The sequence below is a fragment of the Peromyscus leucopus genome, chromosome X, assembly GCF_004664715.2.
Source record: "Peromyscus leucopus breed LL Stock chromosome X, UCI_PerLeu_2.1, whole genome shotgun sequence".
NCBI classification, from domain to species: Eukaryota; Metazoa; Chordata; class Mammalia; order Rodentia; family Cricetidae; genus Peromyscus; species Peromyscus leucopus.
Genome location: NC_051083.1, coordinates 115901968 through 115922966, shown reverse-complemented (window position 1 = coordinate 115922966; position 20999 = coordinate 115901968). Strand labels below are relative to the sequence as shown.

Here is a 20999-nt window from a genome sequence, read left to right as displayed (position 1 = left end):
GAATTTCAAGAGTATGAATGATGACTTTTAAAACAAAGTTTCACTGTGGAACAGCCAGCCGGGCAATTTATTAGATATGCACATGATAAAAGGTTAAATAAAATTATTCCACAGGCCCAAACATTTGCAATCAACTCTCTTGAATATTGGTTACCATTTCTGCTGTATTAAAACTGAACAGCCCACCAGAAAAGTCTACTTGTAATGCTGATCTTTTTTATCCTTGTGATTTTTTTTTAAAAAAGAGTTTTGAATTTGCTGAGGAAGGTGAGTTAGCTATGCCAATTGATAAAGTACGAAGTGGCATATACGACTAAAATGTCACCTAAAATATCAGAGCCCAAACCAACTCTGAGGGTCGTTGGCATATATTGCTCAGGAAAAAAAATCAAGTTGAAGAAATACCAGAAAAGAGAACCAACTTCCTAAACTGTTTTATTTTCCTAACAACTTCCAGCCTTGGGACGTTCGGTGTTCTCTAGGTTATTAGATTATTGGCTGGCGGTCTTGCCAGGGCCAAGGAGGGAATCTGGTCCTCAGAAACAGCCGGTGGACGCCTAGGAGCCTAGGGGACTCTGGCGGTCCAGGGGTCGAGAAAATCGGCCAATCGCGCCTAGCATGAAAGTAGGGGAGCCATAGGTTTCACCGAAGCGCCCTTTCCCAAGGCCATTGCCCCGACCTGTAACCCTGCTGGGCTGCCTGCCTGGCTCGCTCAGCAGGGCGCGGCCCTAGCGCCACCCGGCTCGCCCCGAAGAAGAAGAGGTGGGACTTTCCCCACCGGAAGTGAACGCGTCCAGTCTCGGGGAATTGGGGCACCTCAGCCAGTGTGTCAGGGAAACCCTTCCGGGTTTATGCTGGGGGGGTGGGGGTGGGGGGTGGGTGAGGAAAAAAAAAAGAGGTGGGTTCGACTGGAGTCCCCGCGGCCGCCGCCGCCGCCGCCGCCGCCGGACGGCCCCCGCCCCTTTCCCGTCCGCTAGCAGCTGCGCCGGGGCGGCCGGGTGGCCATGGCCTTGGCTTGACAGAGCCTCCCGGGCGGCTGGGGGAGGGCGGACGGCAGGGTAAGCGACGGCGGCGGCGGCGGCTCCCGGGAAGGAGGCAGCAGAGGCGGCGGCTTTTGGAGGGGGGAGGCCAACGTGGAGGACAGGCGACTCCTAACGTGCCCCTCTCCCCCCTCCCCCGCCCCCCATTACAGGCCGGACGACCCCCGCGGGAACCGGGGGCCGAGACCCCGCCCCGGCGGCAGTGAGCGCGGCGGGGCCCCGAGGCCTGGGCCGGCTCGGCAGCGGCGCCTGCAGGAAGCGGGGTCCCCGGGCCCCTTTGTGTGCAGGGCGGGGGAGGGGTGGCGGGCAGCCCCCGGCCGCGAGGCCCCCGCCCCTTCTCGCGTGGGGGTGCGCGGCGGCTCCCCACCCTTGCTCGGCCGCTGGCGGGCGCTCCCTCCTCCCCACGCCCCCCGGGCCGGCCTTGGGTTCCTATAGGAAGGGCATTACCATCCCATCCCCACCCACCCGACACTTGGCTTTTTCCCCTCCCCCTCCTGTAACTTCCTCCTCGTCCCCGGTTGGGCCCTCTGCTTCTCTGCACTCTCCTCCCCAGCTCGCACATTTCCGCCCACCTTCCGCCTCGCCTTGCCGCAGCGCAGCTAGCGGGGTGTTATTTTTTCCCCCCCTTGGGTAGGAGTTGGTGAAGGTGAGACTCATGAGGGAATACAAGGTAGTGGTGTTAGGGAGCGGAGGGGTTGGCAAATCTGCCCTCACTGTGCAGTTTGTCACTGGGACTTTCATTGAGAAATATGACCCCACCATTGAAGATTTCTACCGCAAAGAGATCGAAGTGGACTCTTCCCCCTCAGTCCTGGAAATTCTGGACACCGCAGGAACCGAGCAGTTTGCCTCCATGAGAGATCTGTACATCAAAAACGGCCAAGGTTTCATCCTGGTGTATAGTTTGGTTAATCAACAGTCTTTTCAGGTAATCAAACGAGTCTTGTAATTTCTTCGAAGGGGGTGTGGTAATCCTACATGGACTTCTGATTTGCTTGGGCTGTGCGTTAATGAGTGTGTTTGGCTTTTGAAAGTTTGGCATGGCATGGAAAGGCACTGGATTGTTTCTGTTGAGAGTGCTAAAGTAACAGGCATCGACCAATATTTTAAAGTTATTTTTAAGGAAAAGAAAAGTGAAAACGAAATAGGTCAGCCTGAGTATATTTAGCCCTCGCTATAACCTGAAGTTGCTTATTCAATTCAACAAGTATCGATTAATGTGCTCAACAAAACATTTCATAGATAATCTCAAGTAAATGGAGCACGAAGAAAGAAATTGTTAAGTCCATTATCTCTTACACATAGATCAAAACCTGTGCGCCTGCTTTTCCTTCCTCCACTTCTCTGTTTGCGTCTAAGTTCCTCAACTGGAATCCTAAATCTCAGTGCTGCAAAATGAGTATAAGTCCTGTTTTCGTGGTATTTTACTTGGGGGAATGCAGCCAAAAAGGAAGTTACTAGTCTAAAAGACTAGTACCTGGGATTCATAACCAACAGAAAGTTAGAATGACTCCTTTTCTCTCGTTGATCCTAATCGTTTCTGCCGTCGTAGCCTATACTTACAGAAAATATGTGGAACTGGGAAGGCTGAGCGCCAGCAGATTTCTTATCCCAGTAGGGTAGCCAATCTGGATCTGGTCCAGTTGCTTCAGAAAATCTGTCCTGTCTTTCACTGAAGTTAACGTTATTTTAAGAGATGCAATGATTGTACTATTTATTCTTTGAAAATAAATGACCTTACATTGACCCGTTATATTGACCTCCATTGATTTAGGAAACGGATATTTTTTTTATGCATTTAAGGTACGCACTTAATGTTGCTTACTTAAGAAATCTGAAGTGCCTTAGCCAGTGTAGTGTGCTAGTTTCACATTCTTTAGGAGTTGGAGTTAAAGTGCTATAGAGGAATTTTCCCGATAACCTCATCTAACAACTTCAGGAACTTCTTTGTGAAGATAGGAAGGTCTGTGTAAATTAATCTAAAGTACATTTCAGGTAGATTCAAATTCCAAACGAAAGCACCATAAAAGCATTTCCCTCAGAAAGTACTCAGGGTATTTTCTAGCTAAGGGATCCTCAGGAGATTGGCTTGTTATCAGCAGACTCTCCTGAGGCTCGGAGTCTTTTCAAGGGTGTTTCCTAAGATTTCCACTTTATCCACTTCTGTTATAGACATAAGTATGGAATATGGAACTGTGGCATTATTTCAGTAGAGACTCAAGAGTCTTTTGAGGCAAAAGTTGGTATTCTTAGCTAAACTTGTTCCATAAGGAAATCCAGAAAATCAGCTTACCAATTCAGAGAAGACTGAATTGGTAGATTTGACATGTGTGTGAGTGTTCTGTTTACCGTAATTACTCAAATACATATTTTATATTTGTTAACTCTTTTAAGTTACCAAACTCAAAAAGAATATGCAATGCTGGGCCTAAACCTGTAATATTGTCTTATATCAGTACAGTTCTCTCCAAATTTGATATTACTGAAACATAGCTAAGGCTCTGATCTCTGTGTGAAAAATCAGTTAGGGAAGTACACATGGGAGAAGAAATGTATGCCTTCTTACCCACATTCCAGATGCATTGTCCTTCTTGGGACATGTTCACTGTTAACACAGTTGTTTGGTATTACAAGGCTAAACACATAGTAACCAATTTAAAACCAAATCTTTATGGGTCTGAATCTGTTTTTACAACTGGATTTCTAGGCATTAGTTTTCTGAGGGGTTGTTGATTTGGGGGAGGGTTTTTTGTTGCTGTTCCCTCTTTAAACACTTTCTCTTCAGCCCTCTTGCTAAATGGCTCGGAGTTACAGAGCTGCTGCAATCTTGTGCTGGGATAACAGGTGTTACAAGGAACGATGACAAGCAGGCAGGTTTAGGGAGCTCCCAAACATCTGTATGCACAAATGGATTAATCATATTTGGGACTTGATTCTTGAATTGAAATAGAGGGTGGGGGCAGTGGTTAGGTGAATTTTAAGGTTAGTGTGCCACTTACATTTTATATTCCTGATACAAAGGCTATTTGTATACAGCTAGTACCTGTGGAGATTATCTAGTTCTCATTTCTATGGGGAAAAATGACATTGTTGTCTTTATTTCGGTACATGCTTTTAGCTTTATATAATCACCAAAGACTGATTTTTTTTTGATATTGTAACATGGCTGCTGTGGAATGCAAACATATAATTTTGTTCTTTTCCTTTGTGATTGCTTGAATAGGATATCAAGCCAATGAGAGATCAGATTGTGAGAGTGAAGAGATATGAAAAAGTTCCACTAATCCTAGTAGGAAACAAAGTGGATCTGGAACCAGAAAGAGAGGTTATGTCTTCGGAAGGCAGAGCTCTGGCTCAAGAATGGGGCTGCCCTTTCATGGAAACATCAGCAAAAAGTAAATCGATGGTGGATGAACTTTTTGCTGAGATCGTCAGGCAAATGAACTATTCATCCCTGCCCGAGAAGCAAGATCAGTGTTGTACAACTTGTGTTGTCCAGTAAAAAAAGAAAACCTCAATCATGGCCATACCGAGCAGGTTAGTTGTTGGTGGAATTGTATGGGCCAGGTGGCCTTTGGGTCTTGATCAGGTGTGAAATAAACAACTGATTAATAGTAATACATCCATGCATTTGATACCACCTTAAATTTCTGTATTTTTAAAATAACATTTTTTCCTCAGCATAAACCCATCATCATTCAAAGCAGAAAACCTTTTTAAACTGCAGATAAGTAGAACAAAGGTAAGACATTGTGTGTGTTGCCATTGATGAGACTTAGTTTTTAAGGAGTGGCTTCCTAGTTTTCCTTCTCAGCCTTACTCGATACCATTTGGGGGGGATGATTCATCCCATAGTACATCTTTCCCCTGTTCTGCAGTCTTAGTGTCCAAGATGCACAGCAGAACATTCAAAAATAATATCACAAGATGATGAGTAATGTTCTGATGTTTTTAATATTTTTATATTCTGGGCAAGAGAGCCTCTATAATTGAAACCACCAATTTTCTAATCACCCAAGTACTTGATTTAACAGAATGATTATTTAATCAAGTTCATCTGTACCTTGCACTCGTGCAACTTAAGTGACCTCTGGTAATAACAAATTACACTGCCACAAAGTACCTTCACTTCATGCTGACTACCTGATGAAATGAAAATCTGCTTGAATCATCTGTGATATATCAGAAGGACCCATCCTGAGCAAAGGGGTCACTTCTACTCAGCCTAATGAATAATACAACTAAGAACAATAAGAAGCCTTCTTTCACACCTTATTATGTTAAATGATAGTATGGTTTTTAAGAGCTTTTGAGAAAATACGGTTATGTAAAACTTTATTGTGCATTTAAGATGAGATGGTTGTGTACATATCTTGATTTTTCAGCTGGATCGTAATCGGGCAAATAGTCTCACTGAGAGTAGCACTTAAATAGTCATGTAAAGCATCAATACTGTGCAAGACTAAGAAAACCCCAGTAAATGCCAGACTAGCAAGACAGTATCAGGAATGCAGCTGACCCTTCTGAGCCAGGACTGACCTCCAGTCTCGGAAGCAGCTTTGCAAATGGCAACAGGCATGTCAGATCACAGACATGATTCCTAACCAAAGTCTGCCTTTATTTGTGCTTCCTAGAGAAAGGACTCCTAGGCCCTAATCTCTCTCTTTAGACAAGGACTCTTGTCAGGCGGTGTCATCTTTGAAAATGAAGGATGACAACAGTGCTTTATTCAAAATGCTTTCACTCATCAGCCTTTACCATCCAAAGCCTTGATGGAAACTCTATTATGTCTAGCTACATCTGTTATTTTATATACTCAGTGTTGGGACTGTAGTCTAGCTTATGTATGCTGATAGTGTCATGCATCCAGTGCAGCTAGCTTTTTAGGTGGGAACCGGCTTATGTAGATGTGTAAGTGATTGAGTCCCACGTTCTTGATTCTATAATCTGTCTTTTAAATTGTAAACCAACTTCAGGTTTGAACAAGTTCTGTATGCTGATAGCATCTTTACCATTCAATTCTACTTCTCTCACACTTTTGAACAGAAGACATAAATATATGTACTTTGTTTGAGTTTTATCATCCTTATACAAAACTAACCAAATCCCATAAAATGCTTCTTTGTGTTATTAATGTAGGAAAGGGGAGTAAAAGCAAAATTAGTCTCATATACATAGAGGGTCGATTGTTACCCCTGTTGGGGATTGGATAATTTCTACAGATATCATTAAATTTTTTATTATAAATTATATGTGAGTTTGTTTCACTTTATATGCTCTCATGACCTCAGTTTTCCCATTACTTATAGGGATGTGTACATAGGAGGGATTAAATATACCAAACCTACTATGTTCATGTTTCTTGTCGATTAACAAACTAAACTCAGCTGTCATTAATACCAGTAATTGCATGTTTTTATTAAGTGACTTTTTAATAGTGTGTAGCTTTCTGCTTGGTTTTTTGTTTTTGTAAGCAGAGCACATGGCTGAAGGTGTGGCCCCTGAAATGAAACACTTAATCAGCTGGATTTCTGAAGGATCTTTTAGAACTGTGTACTATGTGCAGGATTTTTCTCTGACACCAAATCAGATAGGACTGATAGGTATGCAGGTCTGTAACCTGAGGGGAATGGAGTTTGTGGTCGTCCTCCACGTTGTTACCTGAACAAGTATGTGATGGATTGTGAGTCCGTGTGAGTCATGGAGCCCTGAAGGCTGTCAGTTCCAGATCTAGAGTGACGATCAAACCTTGGCGAGTAAAGGTGACTTGAAAAGGGTTTGTCCTTCATCTTAGAAGAGGACTTTGAAGCTAGAAGGAACAGTACTTAAGACAGAAAGAGCAGGCTGCTGCTGATCGCTGGCGGTGTTTCATGAGGAGGGGGCATTTATTAGTGCTCTAAGAATGGCTCCTGATAATTCCTCACATTTATTTCCTAACACCCTTTCATTTGGGTCACCAATCTGTTGCCCAACACCTGCTTCAGGGCCGGGCTCCCATAATTGTTTCTTCCCCTTTTACCCTCCCACTGGCAGTCATTTTATTGTAAATTAGGAAGTGTGGCAGATTCTTTAGACCCAGCCACCATCCTGATTTCCTTACTGACCCGCAGGGGCTTCTAGCAAGCACTTTGTAGAACTGTTTTCACTGGGCAGCTGCAGTTTCAGAAAAGCCTAGGTCAGTGTTGGAGCCCTTGTTTTAGTCCCTAAGACGGTAAGACGGTAGCTCCTTCATCTGGTGGATAGTATTTCAATCGACAGTGTGCTGTTTGCGTATAATGGTGTTGAGAAGGATGGCTGTTCTGTTAAGAACACACTGTAAAAGAAGAAAATCAGAGCAGCCTGGGGATTGAGAGGAAGGAGAAAGCAGAAATTCTCAGTACTCTGGGCTTTGGTTTTTGAGTGCTGTCCTGTGTTTCGGGCCATCAAATGTTGAGCAACATCCCTGGCAGCTACCCAGTAGGTTTGATACTATGCTCCAACCCTCCACTTTTGACAAAACGTATTATCTTCAGAAATTGCAGAATATCCCTGTGGATGTGGGGGTAGAGCGACCACTGGTTAAGAACCAGTGAGCTTAAGTAGCTTGTGAACAGTAGCATTTGAGTCGGGCCTTGAAAAATGGATATTGTGCAGGGAATGGAAGGTAGAATTTTTTTCTAAACACAAGGAATCTGAAGAAAAGGCTTAATAATACCCTTAAATAGTCTATCCATTTCCCAAAAAGAAGGGAGATGTGCATTAAAGCTATCCCCTATGTGATAATTTGGTCTAATCTTTTGGGAAATAGAGCTTTTACAAATGATGCTTGAAGCAGTCTTACGTGTCAGTCCAGTAGTGATGAATGTTACAAAGGAAAAATTTTTTTAAAAGAGGGAAATGTTCCCTTTACTGTGGTCTGAAGGTCTGAAAATTTTTCTACAGTTTTCCTCAGCATGCTATGGAACAGGTTCTCCCAAGTACAGTAAATGGTGCACCAGAGTACCAAACACCAGGAAGTAAAAGGAAAGAACAAAGATCATTATTTATGTCAGCCCAGTTCATTATATATGTCAGCCTGAAGAAAAAGGGAGATTCTTGATTCAAGACTAGCACATCATTTCACGTGTCAGCAGAATGCCCGGGATGTTAACAAAGGCTCCTGGAAGGCTAAACAATCTATGAATGGGATTTTATTCCAGCTGGGCTTATTAGTTCTTAATAGAGTAGGAGGGATTCAAATTTTCAAGGTTTTTAATATAAATGTAGACTGAGAACAGTTTATTAATCCTTTTTCCCTTTTTTTTTCACTAAATATGATAGTTCAGCAAATGTGAAAGGAAACTCCTCAAGATTAATCACATTATGTGCTTACAATGCTGGCATTTTCCTATCCCAGTGCAATAGTGCTCGTGTGAGGAGAAGCCTAAGGTGGCTAGCTGTTGCAGAAAGTGCAGAGCAGAAAGTCAGGTGCATTTTTTCTCCCCACCCTGTTGAGCATGCCACTTGCAGTGGGGACACACAGCCCCCTCTCCATGTGAGGAGCCCGAGAGGAGAGGAGGATTTGGATTGGGGAAAAGCATGCTTAGGGACAGAGTACCATGAGTACCTACAGCTGACCTGGGGTGCTAGGGATGAACAAAACTGTTTGCCTTCCCTACCCCGCTCCCTTGATTTTCCCCAGCCCTCTGACCCCCCCACAAGGTTCTCAGGTTGACACTTCAAAAGAGATGGGTGCCTAATTAGACCTGCCCTGGGTGTGAGGGTGTCTGATTAGAAAGAGACTATGTATCTGTTCCCTCATTAATTGTTCCCTCTCACCTCAAGATTAGGCTTTTATTGTAGAATGAAGTGTTTGTGAGCCACTAAGTTTTACTCCATTACCTCTTTGGCTTAGAATGAACCATCAGTAGAATTAACAAAAAATGCATCATGGAGTTGGAGAATTGCCACTGAGGAAGCGTTCTAGCCTTACTACTGGAACAATTCTCCTCATGGGATTACTTCTCAGTGGAGTTGTACAAATCAGAAGATATGTAACTAAGAAAAATTGAAGTCTTGTCACTTGTTGGAAAAACGTATCCAATCAAAACCATATGCACAAATTCCTTGGATTAGCCACAGTATTGGAAATATTGCTTTCATACTATTTACAGTTGTGGGAAACACTACGTTACTTGGTCTGATTCAAAGTTAGCAATTGGAATCACATCGTTGGTCTCACATGGTGACAGTATTTGAGATGTTAAAATTGAATTCATCATGTTAAAACATTTGACAGTCATAGGTCTAGGTAATATGAACACTATCTAATCCCTTCCTTCCCTTTGATTCTGGGTTCATCATATACACTCAGCACGTGTGCTTCTCTTCCAACCTGGTTCCACCTCCCTTCAAGGCATCTATGACATGGATTCATCTTTTGCTGTTTGTTTAATGGGAGACAATGAGTACTTTTAATGATTTGGCCTTCTATTCCAGTGCCAATAAGCTTCATGCAAATTAGGGTAAAAAATGAAACAAGATAGGTAAACAACAACAATAGAAAACCTGCCTCTATCACAATAATCCCATCAATACAACTAATATTTAGCTCAAATATGAAAACATCAAGTAAAAGTGTAAAGAGAATTTTATCCTTTAGGATTGTTCCTTGCTTAAATCTCCAGAATTTCAAATGTCTGAAACTAGAAAAAAATAAAAAGAAAGAAAAAAGTAACTGTGGTTGCATACCTATATTTGCTAAAATGATAAAAATTATGGTAGTAAATGGCAAGTCTATTTAAGCTAAAAAAGACATTCACAAACTGCTAGCCCCTGATGATCCTTTGTCACCATCCCAGGCCTGCTGCTGCTTCGTGAAATGATGTGTTTTGTCCTGAATTAAGAATCTCCCTCTTTCTTCAGGCTGCATAAACAATGATCTTTGTTCTTTCAGGTCTGTGTTTGGTACATTTATGTACCAGTTTACTCTACTTGGGAGATCCTTTTTCATTTATTGAGATAGTGTTTGAACGATTGTTTGCTTCTATTTTTTTACTCTGATAATTTTATTAGACAAACATATTAAATAAAACCAAACACTTTAGTGAGAGTTTGAGTAGAAGCTGCCAGAATAAAGGTTTGTTTGCTGGCAGGTAGCTTAAGTATTATCTTATGGCAGCAAGTTAAGGCTTTGCAGCAAGTGTGTCTCAGTATGACAGCCTGAGAGTGAAAATGTACTCATCTGACTGGCTGCCTTCAAAGATTCTGGAGTAGTTTTCTTTTAAGTAATGAGAGTGTTAATAAAACTGAACATTTTGCTGTCACTGTAGAGCAGGCACATTTACATTTTCCATCTTGAACATTCCTAATATGAGAGACACTGTCCTTTGGTTTAATGAAAGAAGTTGCTTCAGGATTTATTGCTGCAGAGGATTATAATTTATTGCTCTCTTGAAAAGTGACCCTTATTACTTTGTTTAAAGGTATGCTCAATGTTAATATTGTTGAGTGTTATTCAGAATTTATCTGTATGGCTTGATTTCACTGGAGGCCAGTAGATAGACCAAATGTTACTCAGGTTTTTTTGGGTGAAAAATGATGGATATATAGTTTTTATTTCATATAGAACGTGATTAGTAAGCTGGTTTGTGGTATGTAAGTATTTTGTCACTTTGATGTTAGAGTATTAAACTGTCACATTTTATATCTTAAATATGATGTTATATCTGAAAAATTCAAGCTCTTGTATATTTATTTTGAAAATCTCAAATTAGAATTTATAGTACACTGATTTGAATTAATTGGGGGAAGTCTAATATGAATTAGTGAAAAGTCTAATATTATATATAAATAATCAAATACTTTTTAGTTTAAAAGATATATAAATTCTAACTAAACTTGAAAAGAATGAATGTCTTTAGTTTAGATTTTAAAGAATTGATGATCTGATCCTCGTGGTTTAAAAATCAATAGCATGGTTGGGAAATGAGAGCAATTCCTGATGTTATATACTCATTTTATGGAGTGCTTTCACACACTGCCTTATATGATAGAGATAGCAATTCTGTGAGGGAAAGATGTTTCTCACTATTTTAATGATGCGGAAACTGGACTTTCTCACACTTAATCCATGTTCTAATCTAATACTTAGCTCTCCACGTTTAAGCCTGACTTTTAAGTAGACAAAGTTTTTATGATCGTTTCTAAAGAGGAAGATTTTCCTAATATGTTTAGGTGGCAGAATTTCAATAATGATGAGTGGGAAATTCTTTCAGAGTAATCATGTTTATGATACAGCTAATGAGAACACATTCTCTCAGGCTCTTTGAACACTAATAGAAGTGTAGCTGTCAAGTGAGTTTAAAATTATGTGCTTATAGACATTGCTAGAGCCCGTGGAGATCTTACGATCATCGACTTCACTTGGCACTCTTTCATGGTTGCTTTTCTTTTGGTTTTGGCTGTTATGATAACATTTTTTTTTATCTTCTGCATTAAACAACAGACACAATTTCGTTCCTCTAGAAGCCAGTTGGTGACTCAGCACAGCTGAAAGACATAATGCTTGTCTGAATGATAGATTTTTTTTCCTCCCCCAGTATTAAATGGAAGGCAGAAATCTGTCAGCTATAAGGATAGAAACTGAGGAGTCTCTATTAGAGGAGTTCTTGTGAATGGGAGGTGGTCCATAAAAAGAACAGATCAAAGTAGGGCATGTGACCTGCTGCATGTCACCCCAGGTTTGAATCATACTGAATTCCCACAAAACCAAACTTTGGAAAAAGTAGTCTACTAACAAAGTAACTCATACTGAGCATTGAAGTCTGTCACCGTTTCCAGTTACAGTAGGAACAGATTGAGTCCAAAGCAGAGCATCCTTTGCCACATCTTCTGTATTGTAAGATCGTTTTGATCATCACAAATGTTTTTAATACCTCATACATGTAAGTAGGAAGTGTCACGGTATTATAACAACTAGTAACAGAGATACGGTGTATTCTATCCAATTCAGCCTTACTATACTCCTGCTTTTTGGTGACTTTTCTGAACCTCTGCAGAAAATTATTTCGTTACTTAAACTGATGGAGAACACAGTGAAATTATACTCTAAGATCTCATACTAGTGATGGTCAGCATGCATGCATGCATGCATGCATACATACAGATCTGTTGTCAGGGTTGCTCTGGATACTCTACTGTATTCATGAAATGTCTTTGATCTTACTTGCAGATAAAACTCAGAGGAAATTTGCACAGATGCTGCTTTGGAGAACTTTACAACCTGGGTTGCAGAACTGAGCCTTGGTAAACCTGTCTCTATCACAGCATGTTGCCATACATCTAATGAAGTGCATAAGGTCTTTGGCCCTCAAGATCCAAGGACCTTAACAGTAATGCTTAGCACGTTTACCATACATTGAAAATTTGTTCTTTATCAATCCGTCCTTTTATAGCTTTTTAAGTTCTTGTTGATGGCTAATATGAAAGGGTTAATTTTTAATATGTTAGTTGATTTCTTTAATCAGTTTCTCAACTTGTATTTATTACTCAAACTCAGTATTACCTACTCAATGCCTTTTAAAAGAAAGATATAATGGAGAAAAAAATTGAGCCTTAAACAAATGGTTACTTCTGTATATTACCTCGTACCAATGCTTCATCCTATTTGTAAAATCTTTCTCCTTTAAATGGTTGGTTAATACTTTGAGACTTTGTTTACGTGTGGCAGTGTTGTAAAAAGAAACTAAAGATCACATTTTACCTGTATGGATGGAATTTCCCTTTTCTTCAAGTGCAGTTTGTGACGTGTTTTCTAATTAACAATCTGAAAGTTACAGGTGATATTGGGAGTTGACTGTACAGCATTTACTTGAAGAGTTTATTCGAGTCCATTAGGCCTTCCCATGTGTTAATCTCATTTACAGCATTGAATTGCGGCAGTAACATTTTCCTTTCTATGAAGTTCTAAACTTAGTTATGACCTACTTAGTAATGCCTTTGAAAAGGGATGTTGTGTCCATGGTAAATTAATTGTATACCTAAACAGAGATAGCTCAGCTTTGCCTGTCAGGCTTGTCATTGACATCTGCTAGACTTCTGCACATGTAAAATTGAATTCAAATAAAATCCCGTACGCTTTCTAGTTCTTAAGATTTGTCTTTCCAAGCCGTAGTTTAAAGCAATATTTGTTAATGTTTTCTTGCACTATCACAACTGCTTTTTAGTTATTTTTCAAGAAGCATTGTTTGTAGTAGAGACAAAAATTTGTGTAGCGGGGGGGGGAGAATAGCGCCAAGTCTCTGGCTGTTTTTTTTTTTTTCCTTTCATTTTTGCAAATGTGCTTTCTAATAACCATTGCCTTCCATGTTGTTTACCTAATCAGCACATTTTCTCTGAATACTTGAACATTTTACCAGTAACGCAGGTATAGAATCAGAAAAAAAACTTACAGTTTTAACATCATGACCAGTGCTTTTTCTAGCAATTATTTTTCAATTGTGTAAGTTTGACAGTATTTTGTTCCTGGGTTTTTATTTGGTTTTATTTGTGTGCTTTTAATTTGCAGAAGTTAGTAACTGCAGCTCACCTACTGCACCAAAGTTCTCAATTTTAGGAGCCCAGCTTTAGTCATTTGAACATGCTTCTAAATAAAATAAAACCAAAACAATACTTTTGATCTATAATAATAGCTCAGTAACTTTGTCAAGCAAAGCTCTACTATATGCAGTGATGCTTCGTGGAAGGGTGTGGCAGTTTTAAATCTGTATTGTGTGTGGTGTTCAAATAAAGTGATATCTACATTTCATGTGATTTATTGGTCAGCATGGCCATTAATTAATGAGTAGAAAATGATTAAGCTTTGATTTCCTTTTTTTAAATCGTGTTGCATTTGATTCCTGACCAGATTCCCTCAAAGTGAGCTCGTGTTCTTCAATCTGGGATTTGAGGGTGAGATTATAACGGTAGAGGCAATCGAAACATTGTTCCTTATTTACAAACTGCTTGAAATGAATACTTCATTTAAGTCTGCACTTTAAGACCAAATGCTCATTTCAAAGGAGCTTAAGTGGTTGTGGCTCATCATTACTAGCTCTGTGAAATTCTAAAGGAATCAAAGAATTCATGATGACTTCCAATTTCTGCAGATTGGTTTTTATACAGTGTTCTTTCCTGTGGGTATTTCTTCCCTCCTTCCCTTTGCCTTCTGTCACCTCTATCTATCACAGTGTTCTTTGTCATTGACCTCAGCAGCAGATTTCACTTGGATTCACTTAGGATCACAGGAATCAGGGGAAAAGTGATTTTAAAGGTGGTTTCTCCAGCACATTTTAAGAAAAGGGACCAAAAGTTATTTTAGCTTCCTCAATAGATTGCATGTTGCTTATTAGGATAAGAAATGAATATTAAATGCAATATATGTCTTGTCTTTACTATGGCATCTGTTTAGGAGTTGTTCAAATCACTGCAGTAGGGCTCTGGAAATAAAATCATGTAACCTATTATCATGGATCTAATGTACTGTAACTTTATCAGTGAACGGTAAAAATCTCGAGTAACAAGTACAAACATTGAACAATTACCTATGAAGATTTGTAAAAGTAAATTTTTTCCAATAGATTTCATTCTTGTCATTTTGTAAGACGACCCTGCAGTCCACCTGTTTGTAACTTTTTTAATAAAATAGATATCTGTATTACTGAGGCTTGTCTCTTTAATTTTTTAATTATTGGTATATTGTTTCTTGTTCTAGATTTGCTAACTTGTATTTTTTTTTAGCAGAAAGTCATTATCCATTTCATATTTATTATAGTATATATTTAAACAGAAATTAAAAATTTATTCACTTGTTTCCTTAGTTGCCATTTTGACATTATAGAGGGGATATTAAAATATGTCCTAAATTATAATGCTTAATCAATTGGAATAACTCAAATAATAAATAATAAGTAAAAAATGCATATAACTTAATCTTTATGCAGAAAGTATCCCAAATACAAATTTGTTGGCTGGAAACTATCCATAGATTAATAATTTCAGACAACATTATGTGTGTAATTAAGTTTTGATATATCAAATTAGGAAAATTCAAACACATTAAGTTAGCATTTTGCTTTTGGGGTGCCGTTTGTTTTGTTTTGACAATGCTTGGAATTGAACCTAGGGCCTTGTACACACTGGGCAGACTCAGCTGGATCGCTACATTGTCTTGTCCATTTGAAGGTTTTGCCGGTTAATTCACTGTTGAGCCCAGTGCTTTTAACTTGAACTGTGTAGGTGTTTTAACCTTACTTTTTAAATTGGACAGGCCTGTGCAGGTGCATGTGGACTACATTTGAGAATTTGGAAGGAATTAGCTGATGTGTATTCCTGTGTCACAACATACAGAAAAATGTTATTGTTTATTATTATTTGTTTATTACTGTCAATCACCAGTCTTCTTTTGGGCTCCAGCATCCCATATCTGCTGTATTAGGTATATCCCCCCCCCCAGTCTTCCAGGGTTTGTCCAACTTTCTTTGGCCAAAGGAATAGAATCCCTTCATCCGGTAAGGCCCACATTTTTACCCAGTGAGCAAAAGAAAGGATGGGGCCGTACAAGAAAGGGCTAAGGAAAAGTAAGTAGATGAGCCAGAATGAGCATCAGGTATGAGAAGGGAACTATACCCCAGATCACCTTTACCTCCTCCATGTGGTCCTAAGAGGTCATTCTTATCTAGGAAGACGGTTCATCTAATCTTTACACTCCTTCAGGATATAACATTAGGGTTGAGATCCAAAGCTGTAAGACTTACTTAGGATTGAAGTAGAGGCAGTTTTTCCTTTCTAGTTGATGAAACTAAGGTGCAGAAAAGTCATGACTTAAGTGCATAAAGGAAAAATCAAATGACCAAAACAAAACAAAACCCTGATTCTTTTGGACATGAATTCATCATTGGGTAGAATCAAGCTTGTACTATTAAAATGAAAATCTGGTAGGGCCTAGAGAGATGGCTGCTGCCCAGTTGAAGGGTACTTACACCAGAAAAGCATTTCCTTGCCAGCACCCACATCAGGTGGAACTCCAGTCGCAGGGACTCCCCACCCTCTTCTGTTGCCTGTTGGCACCAGATACACGCACAGTCTGTGTACATTCAAGCGAGCATTCTTCACAGACATTAAAGCTTGGGGGTTTACTTTGTTTTGTTTTTTATAGAAACCTTGAAGAACCAAGTTTTTTGTTGTTGTTGTTTTGTTTTTCTGTGTAGCTTTTTGGAGCCTGTCCTGGAACTCGCTCTGTAGACCAGGCTGGCCTTGAACTCACAGAGATCCGCCTGGTTCTGCCTCCTGAGTGCTGGGATTAAAGGCGAACACCACCACTGCCCGGCTCCAAGATTTTTTTTTTTAAAGAGAGGAAGAAATGGTGGTTTTGACTCAGTGTGACAGTCCACGTGCAATAAAGTACTGTGGGTCCTGTTTAATGTGTATGTGATACTGCTAAGAGTTTGTGTAAGACATAAGCTATTTTCATTGTACTTATTTTTCATTGGAAAGGCAATGTCTTAAATCAGGGATTTGGCAGCCTTTGACCGCCAGACAGAATCCAGCCCCGTTAGTGCCAAAAAGAACTGAAGTTTGATTTAGCAGCTGTATCCAGAATCCATCGCAGAGCTCAGCTCCATCCCCCCACCCCAGTACTTAACCAAGTATGCATGGAGACTCAGAAGTGCAGCTGGGCCCAGTCACGTCCTTCTTCAGTAAAAAACTCGCCTTCTGTGATTTTCAGATACTTTCATCGCCCAGGTTACCCTCTTCAGAAATGCCAGGGTTTCCACCTTTGAATTTTAATTTGAACTGCTTCCTTGGAGTGTGAGCCCAAGAATTTTGGCCAAGTCACCTGTTTAGTCTTAGTGTTTACCCTAGTTTGTTACAAATATCCAATAAATGCCTTACAAAGTAAGTATGCACCTAGGTGTTTACCCTTGAGGACAACCCCTCCCTGTTTCCTGCTGGAGTTTCATACACACCAATTGGGTACCAAGGGAAACAGTTTTCTTTTTTTAAATTTTATTTATTTTATTTTACAATACCATTCAGTTCTACATATCAGCCACGGGTTCCCCTATTCTCCCCCCTCCCACTCCCCTCCCCTTACCCCCAGACAACCCCCATTCCCACCTCCTCCAGGGCAAAGCCTCCCCCAGGACCACGATCAACCTGGTAGTTTCAGTCCAGGCAGGTCCGGTCCCTTCCTCCCAACCTGAGCCAAGCGTCCCTGCATAAGCTCCAGGTTTCAAACAGCCAACTCATGCAATTAGCACAGGACTTGGTCACACTGCCTAGTTGCCTCCCGAACTGATCAAGCCAATCAGCTGTCACACCTATTCAGAGGGCCTGATCCAGCTGGGGGCCCCTCAGCCTTTGGTTCATAGTTCATGTGGGGAAACAGTTTTCTTCCTCATCTTTGGTAGTGCTGGATTTTTTTTTTTTTGGTTTTGATTTGCTTTTTCATTCTGTTTCTAATAGTGGTTTCTAAAATCACTTCCAAAGTAACAGTGTAGCATGAGTAGATGTCAAGTATAGGAACCATGTGACTGGATTGAAAAGCCTCAAGTCCATGACCAAATCCTCTATGATTCAAGGGACAGAATTATAATGAATGGATGTAAGGCCTGCTCCACAGAATAAGATGAATGTCTGGCACTGTAAATCTGGCTATGAACCCGTGGTTAGAGAGCTCACAGGCTCCATGGGGACCCTACTATTATATTATTATACATTACATACTATATATTAGTCTGCTAAATAAATGGACATGGTAAAAAAAAACTTCCCTCAAAATTTGACTCTCTCAGACCTCATCAGACATTGCTTTGTGCGGTGGACAGTGGTTCACATAGAATCGCGTGGTCAAAGTGCAGCGAATGAGAGTCCATGGAGTGCTCAGTCACAACTGGGACATTTATACCACAACTTCTCCCCGGGGCTCAGGGCCCATCCCAGGAGAGGGGGTGGAAAAATGTCCATGACAGAAGTGCTGCTGTGAGTAAGTCACTGCAGCTGCGGCTGTCTGCACAAATTCGAGCCAGTCAACATTCTAGTATGGAGTGGAAGGGGGAGGTTAGAAGCCACCCTGCCTAAGGAGCTATTGAGAGTCCGTGGCTGCTAGGGAAGGGAGAGTCCATTTTCTTTAAGGGTGTGGCTCTTGGTAGGTCAGCCGCTCCCCGGTGGTTGACCCCACACTCAGGAGTATATAGGCAGCACGAATTGGAGTCGATGGGCTGTGTTTTTTTTATTTCAAAAGGACAGCACATTTGATGGCAGGGAGGTGGGTGTGGATCTGGAGGGAGACAGAGATGTGAGTGAGGAATAGATAGGAAATATGGTCAAAATATATTGTATGCAACTCTCAAAGTTTTCTTTCAAAAAGTATAATCAGGAAAGCATTTGCTGCCCATCCTTGGGGTTCCTTTCCTCTCGACATCTAACCACACTCAATTCTTATGTCTGAGAAAAAAAAGTGTTCACATAAAGATTCCCCAAACTGTCCAATGTCTCCCTTTTAATGTGGCAACAATTTCCTCTTCCCCTCTGAACATCAAATGACCTCCCACCTAGACTGCTATGCACGACTCTGCTGCCTTTCCCGTGTCCCTACCCCCATTTTCTCACTGCACTTGTCAACTAGCTTGCACCTCATTTAACTGAACGACTCACCTCCCGCCCTGTCGCCCTTTTCTGTATGAATCAGTGTCATAAGTGATGAAACCCTCAAACTCAGTTCTCAACTCCTTTCACAACAGTAGTTTTTGAAAGAGTTTGCTGCTTGTCCTTCAAGCAGCCTCAGACTATCCTGGGAATAAAAGTATGTACTCCAATAGAGCGCTCTGTGTAGTGTGTCATATATGCAGTCTCCCAGATGCCCCAGAAAGCCCTCCAGGAACTGGATACTGAGGTTCTAGGCACTCCGTACTCTGCAGTGAACACCATGGAATGTGCTGGTGTTTAAAGCCTCTAGTTCAAAGCTCCTGCAGGCTGCTAGAATGTTTAAAAGTTGGAGGTGGGGAGGTACAAGGCCAAGCCCATCCTAACCTTTCCTTAGAACTTAAAAGCCGACAGATGTAATAATATTATTATCTCAAAAATAAATTGTAAAAATATTTGAGCTGGAAACTGCAAATTTACTGTTTGCATGAAGGAATAGTAAGAAATACTAATGGAAAACCTAGAAACCAAAGTAATCCATGTGTATGATGATTGTAAGTAAAATAACGTGGGCACTTGATTTTTTAAAAACTGAACAGATGTGCATTCCACAGTTGAGAAATAGAAATATCCCTAACAGTTCGAGCCCTTTATGGGAGGAGAGTATAGTTCCCTGTGGTTTCTCTTTTGGACATACTAGCTATCTTTAGAAAAAAAAAATCCCCACTTTAAGTATAGAAATAGCATTCCCTAAGATCACTCTAAGCATGTTTTTAGTACTTTGCTTAGTCCCAAAATGTACAGAAGTGAAGGGGAGGGCATTTAAGATGCATGCCAGGCTTTATATGCTAATTGTTGACCAGTTGAGTCTAAATACATGTTTGAATCACTCTGGCGGCTGTGCCCCAGCTGTTCCTGAGCCATAGATCTTTAAAATCTCCAGCTGAGGAAATAGAGCAGTTACCTTGACCTAGGAATGGAAACCTGGCCCAGAAAAGTGGTTTGCTTGTTACAGTAAAGTTGCTTGGTGTAGATGGGAACTATTTTAGAAAAAAAAAAAAATGGACCTTAAAGATCAGTGCCTTCATTTACCATTCATTGAGGTTCTAAGGCTGTACCAAACATGGTGCTATAAGGTGAGTATAAATGATATATGATATGGCCTCATGTCCTCAGAGAGCTTGCATTCTAACCTGGGAGACAGGCTTCCGCACAACCACCACGAGGCAATGTGATGTGTGCTCTAATGATATCGGCATGTACCAGATGCCAGGGAGTCCAGAGAAAGGATTTGATCTTTTTTTTTTGGGTCAAGGGAAGGTCAGAGGAATTTGCATTGTGAGTTGTTTCTTCAAGGCTGAGAGCAACTTACAAAAAAAAAATGGGCATTTCTGGTGGGCTTTGAAAGAACAGTGTGAGCAGTGTGATGTCCTGAGAGTCCCTGGTAGGCTTGGGGCATCTACCGGAGTGGATAACAGCTAAAGTACTGTGGCTTGAAAAGTGAGACCGAAGGGTGGAAGAGGAAGCTACAAGGCTTTAGAGGGGAATGTGAGGCTCTTTGCAGGGACACTCAGGTCTGGAAAAGAGGCTGCTACAATCCTGTAAATGATAAAGAGCAAATACCTTGACTGGACACCGTTAGAGAAGATGGTAGTGATGCATTCAGGTGGCCTGAGACATGGACTCAAGTCCCCCCTTCTCCAGCTTAAATAGCTTTCATAACTCTGGAACCCATCTTACTAAGCAAGGGCTTTCACATTTCAGCATGGCCCATCCCCCACCCCCCCCAGCTCATCATCCACGTCTTCTTCCAGAACCAAACCTGGGTGGCAGGGATCCCACACATCATGTTAGCTACTTCCCATGTCCTCACACAAGCGATTCCATTCTCATTTGCCTAAAGAGGGTTCTTTGGCTAGTACACAGGGAGTACTTACTGCAATAGTTCACATTTACCTGTTTACACATTACTCAGCTCCACAAGGCAGTCAGCTTCTCTGCGATGAGAAAGGAATCCTTTTTTTTAAAAAAACCTAGCTTGGCCACTGGATGCACAGAAGGATTCGATAAGTGCTGAGTGCTTAAAGGAATTTAGGATGAAGACCTCACCGGACTTGGTGTACTTATTGGTGATGGTATAAAAAGATGTGTTAGTTCCTTTGCTTGTTGTGACAAAATTCTGGGCAAAAACAGCTTAAAAGAGGAAGAACTTGTTTTTGCCGACAGTTTTCTCCTGATGGGGAGGCATGGCATCAGGCATGGGGGACAGATGGTCACACTGTGTCCACAGGGAGAAAGCTGGGCTACAGCAGGGCA

General features: G+C 41.0%; 1 protein-coding gene across 1 annotated transcript; it reads left to right on the top strand.

The window, feature by feature from the left end:
• Positions 1-958: 958 nt before the first annotated feature.
• Rap2c (RAP2C, member of RAS oncogene family) lies at positions 959-14697 on the top strand. Its single transcript, XM_028887080.2, has 4 exons — positions 959-1058; positions 1193-1968; positions 4264-4577; positions 12232-14697. The coding sequence occupies exons 2-3, from the start codon at positions 1696-1698 to the stop codon at positions 4540-4542; spliced, it is 552 nt and encodes a 183-aa protein (XP_028742913.1). The 5' UTR covers positions 959-1058; positions 1193-1695; the 3' UTR covers positions 4543-4577; positions 12232-14697.
• Positions 14698-20999: the final 6302 nt, after the last annotated feature.